General features: G+C 42.0%; 1 protein-coding gene across 1 annotated transcript; it reads right to left on the reverse strand.

Annotated features, from left to right (window-relative positions):
* Nucleotides 1-281: 281 nt before the first annotated feature.
* LOC116219246 (polymeric immunoglobulin receptor-like) lies at nt 282-4,973 on the reverse strand. The gene is made up of 7 exons (XM_031562411.2): nt 4,792-4,973; nt 4,359-4,688; nt 3,869-4,189; nt 3,128-3,229; nt 2,593-2,691; nt 2,203-2,234; nt 282-2,040 (listed from the first exon to the last, which is right to left on the reverse strand). The coding sequence occupies exons 1-7, from the start codon at nt 4,826-4,828 to the stop codon at nt 1,879-1,881; spliced, it is 1,083 nt and encodes a 360-aa protein (XP_031418271.1). The 5' UTR covers nt 4,829-4,973; the 3' UTR covers nt 282-1,878.
* Nucleotides 4,974-5,224: the final 251 nt, after the last annotated feature.

The raw sequence follows: 5,224 nt of genomic DNA on the forward strand, positions 1-5,224 counted from the left end.
TGCCAGGGTGATGTATTAACAACTCGACTGGTAGGGTGTGAGACCTATCTAGTGAATATGAGGATGAGCTTGACTTTATAACATATATATATATATATATATATATATATATATATATATATATATACGTATATATATATATATATACATAATAGTACATACGTATGCAGGACCATCACCGGACCATCACCTTATATGTTCTTGTGGTAAGTGTTAGTTTTTTGTGAAATGTACACGTGTAATCAACAATATGAGCTTCATTGTTTAATTGTACTTGCCATTTATTCACACAAAGTTTGCAAAAATATGTACGTCTATATAAAATGTAGAATTAATAGCTGAAGAAAAGAACATGCTTGAAGACAATACTAAATGCAGAGTAAATGCAACATATAGGCATACAAATATTGCCATTTATAACAGGACAGTAGTATACACTATCATAATAATACATTTATAACAGGACAGTAGTATACACTATCATAATAATACGTTTAAATATAGAATCAAGCAGCAGACATCGGGGTCCAATCAGAATGTGTGAACTGCCCCAAGTAGCAAAAGGGGGCACTAGCACAAAGGGACACGCCCACTAGAGACACACACCATATATTCCTATCAGCCATGTGGGGCCACAGTCAAGTTTCAGGGGTATACACACTATCATGATAATAGTTCATTACAGCGGTCATCGGAGTCCAAGCTGATTTGTACGACACAAACCTTATATTCCTATCAGCCATGCAGGGCTACAATCACGTTTCATGTGGAGTGGTGGTCTAAGTGATATCGTCACAAAAATTGGTGAAAAAAAACAACAACAAAAACATTGTACAAACACTGAATGACTGCTACTGCAGTGCAGTGGCGGTCATAATTATAACTCGACAAAACCAGAGAGAAGGAGAGGAGAAGGAACAGAGAGAAGCAGACAGAAAGTGGAGAAGAGAATAAACAAACAGATAGAGACCTCTACCATACAAAAATGGCATTACAGTGTATGCGTCAATCCTGCTAATGTACTTGTTACATCAGTGACAGCAAGTGAAAGAGTACCCTAAATATAAACGACATGTATTTTACAGGCAAACATAATACGTCATTAAGTAATATCTTCTTCAAGCGACACACACCAGCAAATCCACATTAAGTATGAATAGCTCAACTGCAAAACAAACAAAGAGACAAAATAGAGAGAGAGGAGCAAGAGAGGTGGGCACAAAGAGAAGGATGAACAGAGATACTGTTTTGAAGAAGTGTTACGAATCCCCCCAAACCAGAGACCCTAACAAAACGAAGCCACAGTGTTGGGTTTAGTTTACAAAAGTATACATTTACTACAATCAAAGAAAGCCCCAAAATCCCGGACAAACAAGGTGGTTAGAAGACTGACAGGAAAAAAGGAAAAAGAAAACCTCACGCTTACTGTGCTGGTGGTGTGAACTTGCCTGGCTCCCGTGCCCGACGTACAATTCACGAGACAGGCAAAACAAAAAGTGAGTCTTCCGATGTCCAACTTATTTACCTACCCTAACTAACTACCACTAATAAAGTGCCGAAAATAACCACCCACGTCACAAGAAACAATACCCGGAATATTTGTCAGAACAGAGAGTTCAAGGGAACGGTATATCGGTTATAATAAAGGTTGTGTGCCAGCGTCTGTTCTTTTGCGAGGCGAGAGCGAGCGTCCATCTTGGGAACTGCGTGGCTTTTATCCGTGTAGGCCGGTCCCAGTAATCACAGGACCACGCCCAGTCTCCACCTATAGCAAAACCGCACAGACCAAAGCAGGAAGCAACCAGAAACCCAGGACTATGTAACAAGAAGAGAAACACAAACAGAGAGTGAGAGAGAGAGAGAGAGAGAGAATGGTTATCAGTGGTGTTGGATGGTAGCGTAGTCACTGGTGGTTTCTTCTCCGGGCGTGACAGCAGAGCTGACATCCTTCACTTTCTCTGGCTTCTTCTGGAACGTGACTGTGGCGTAGTTGGGGCAGGCTGGTCCGGGATCTGAGGAGCAGCTGGTGTCTGCCTGGGGCTTCAGAAATCAGTCAAGACATGATGAAGATCTTCAGTGACAGTCTTTAGGCCAGCAAACTAAACCAGCTATCAGTACAATTTATATTTTACAAGCAGTTATTAGACGGCTTGGTTATTAGACGGCTCAGCTCATATGTTTCAATGGAAATAGTTGTCTTACCCTCTGGGTGTAACCTGTTGGTGTGGTGTTGCCTGTGGACGCAAGAATACTGATCATATAAGGAATACAAATAAAGCTCCAACAATCTGATTCTGAACAGAATTTCTTTTCAGTTTCAACTATTGTTTCAGTTCTATTTTTAAATTCTGTAATTTATTATCTGTTCCATTGTTTCCAACTGCTGTGTGTGTCACCTAAACACCAGGGTTAGATGACGACCCACTATCCATCATTTTACAAAGATGTGGGTGTGTTTCACTTTGTGTGTGTGTTTATTTCATGTACGCTCAAGCCTGACTGTTAGTAGAAATGATGATCAACCTCACCCTGACTGTCCAGCATGTAATGACTCATGTGTATGCTGTTATTAGAAATGATGATCAACCTCACCCTGTGTCTTCCTGTTTTTACACACATAGAGCAGAACTCCGACCAGTCCGGTTACCAACACAGCTAGAGTCACACAGACTGCGGTGACGGTATTGCTGCCTGAAAACAACAAAACACAAACAGTAATTTATTTCACAGCCGTAGTTTCTCTCTGTATGCAATGTGTAATTAGTGATGGTATTTCAAACCCCTGAATCAAATATACATTGAAATTAACATGAATCCTAATGGTCATTACTATCTAATAGTCACAGAGTCCAGTCTTATCAGGAAGGTCAGGCAGGGGCGGCCCCATTCAATCTCATTGATGTACAACTACTGTAATTCTCTGATTGTTTTCTTGTTTCAGTATGAGCATACTGTACGCAGTCACATGTGAATAATCTGACAGATATAGGTGTCCTTATTATGACGCATAATCTCAAGGTCACCCTATCCCTGCTTAAACAAAGGTATTATTAGGAGACAGGTGAAGCCTCCAAAGACAACCAGTTACTCTATGATGAAGTGAAAGTGAAAGTGGATGGATTCTTACCCAATGGTGGTGTAGATGTCTGGTCAGGTAATACCTGAGTGGAAGGAGGCCTTGCAGATGGTGTAATGATGCTTGGAGGTTGACAGTTGGAACCCTTCTGATCTGAAATTGACAACTGAAGTGTTTACACATTTGCTACATGCACTGTTTTGTACGGAAGGTGCAGGTTTCCAAAATTAAATGATTGTAAAATGAAACAAAAATGGGAAATCAATTGGAATTGATGCAGACTAAACATTGTCATAGTATTAAAGGACATGAGAGAGAGAGAAAAAGAGAGAGAGAGAGAGAGAGAGATAGAGAGAGAGAGAGAGAGAGAGAGAGAGAGAGAGAGAGATCCTGCTCCTCATCTATTTGACGTTTTCCTCTGCAGACTTGGAAAAGGGAAACGCTATTAATGGGCAGATGGGAACATTAATCAGCTCTGCATGCAGGCTCTCTCGCTCTCTACCTCCTTCTATGTCTCTTTCTCTCTACCTCTCTCTCTCCCCCTCTCTCTCTCTCTCTCATGTGCTTTGCATCACGGAGTGAGACCACAGCCACTAGTTTCATCACAGTCAGCCCTGACCACTGGCCACACCCACAGAGTGTCAACACCTTTCTCATGGGAACGAAGTGGCCAAATGGTGAACATAAAAGTTGTGTGGGTGTGTGTGTGTGTGTGTGTGTGTGTGTGTGTGTGTGTGTGTGTGTGTGTGTGTATGTGTATGTGTGTGTGTTTGTATTGTTAGATTCTCTCACCACAGACATTGAGTTTAACTTCATTGATCAGGTTACTGCTGCCAGTGTCTGCCCCAGTTCCCACTCCACACCAGTAGACTCCAGCATCAGCCTTTGTCAGCTTCCTGAGGGTCACACTGAATTCATTTGAGTCTCTATCATCAGTGATGGGAAGGTTCTGGTGTTGTGAATCAGTTGAAGTTTCTAGATTGAAGATGGTGACATTGTGTTGCTTGTAGAAGTATTTGATGTTCCCTTTCTTGTTGTCAGGGTACTTGCAGGTGATGACAATACTGTCACCCACATAACCAGTCTTTGTGATGGAATGGCCACAACACGGCTCTGTTAGTAACACAAACATCATGGAGTCATCAGGACACAGTTTAAATAGGAGGTTCAGAAAAGCCTGTGATTGTCCTCACAAATTATATTGCATAATATCTTAAAAATAGGTTACCACTTCATCATTAACTAACGCTGCAATGCCAACAACAACACACTTAACTCTCACCTTGTTTCACCTCCAGACTGAATGGGGTGTTGATGTACTTGTCTTGATCTTCCTCCACTAAGCATTGATACATTCCTGAATCCTGTGGTGTGAGTTTTGTCATCAGCACTAAGAAGTAGTTGTTATTTGTGTCGTGTAGAGTGACCTGCTGTTCTGTGGCACGGGATAATTTGTTAAACATGCACTTCCTATCATCACCCTTACAGACGGACTTCTCTTTTTGTTTGTATTTATCTTTATAACTGCACTTGACAATGACTCCCCCTCCAGAGAAGCCAATTAGTTTAATAGTTTCTTTTTTTTCTTCTTTGCCACTGATTTCACCAGGAACTGAAAGACACAAATGAGCAGAAAAAAGTATCTTAGATTAACCATAGTTACCCACCTACATGCCATGAGTTTAAACAAACAGGAGTTTAGGGGCTATTTTTACCTGACAAGAGGATGGTGAGGGTCAGTAGGACCTTCATACTGCGATGATGGTCACCTCAAAGCTCCTGGTTATGTCCCCACACTGATGGTCCCTCTAATCCAGCTCCTGTAAGGGTTCTACTGTTGACGGTCAACTCCTCCCCACGTCTGTGATGTGACTCAGCTCGTTTGAACTGTTTATAGAAGAGTGTGTTTCTGGTTTCCTGATTATCAGTGGGCGGAGCGAGGTCATTACATCACTTCCTCTTTTGCTCTACTCCTCTCTGCACCTCTCTGCACCTCTCTGTTCCTCTCTGTTCCTCTCTGCTCCTCTCTGCACCTCTGTACTCCCCTTTGCTCCTCTCTGCTCCTCCCTGCCCCTCTGCTCCTTTCTGCTCTTCTCTGCACCTCTCTGAACCTCTCTGCTCCTCTGACAATCTGCTCCTCTCTGCTCC

Source organism: Clupea harengus, chromosome 24, assembly GCF_900700415.2.
Source record: "Clupea harengus chromosome 24, Ch_v2.0.2, whole genome shotgun sequence".
In the NCBI taxonomy this organism is placed as follows: Eukaryota; Metazoa; Chordata; class Actinopteri; order Clupeiformes; family Clupeidae; genus Clupea; species Clupea harengus.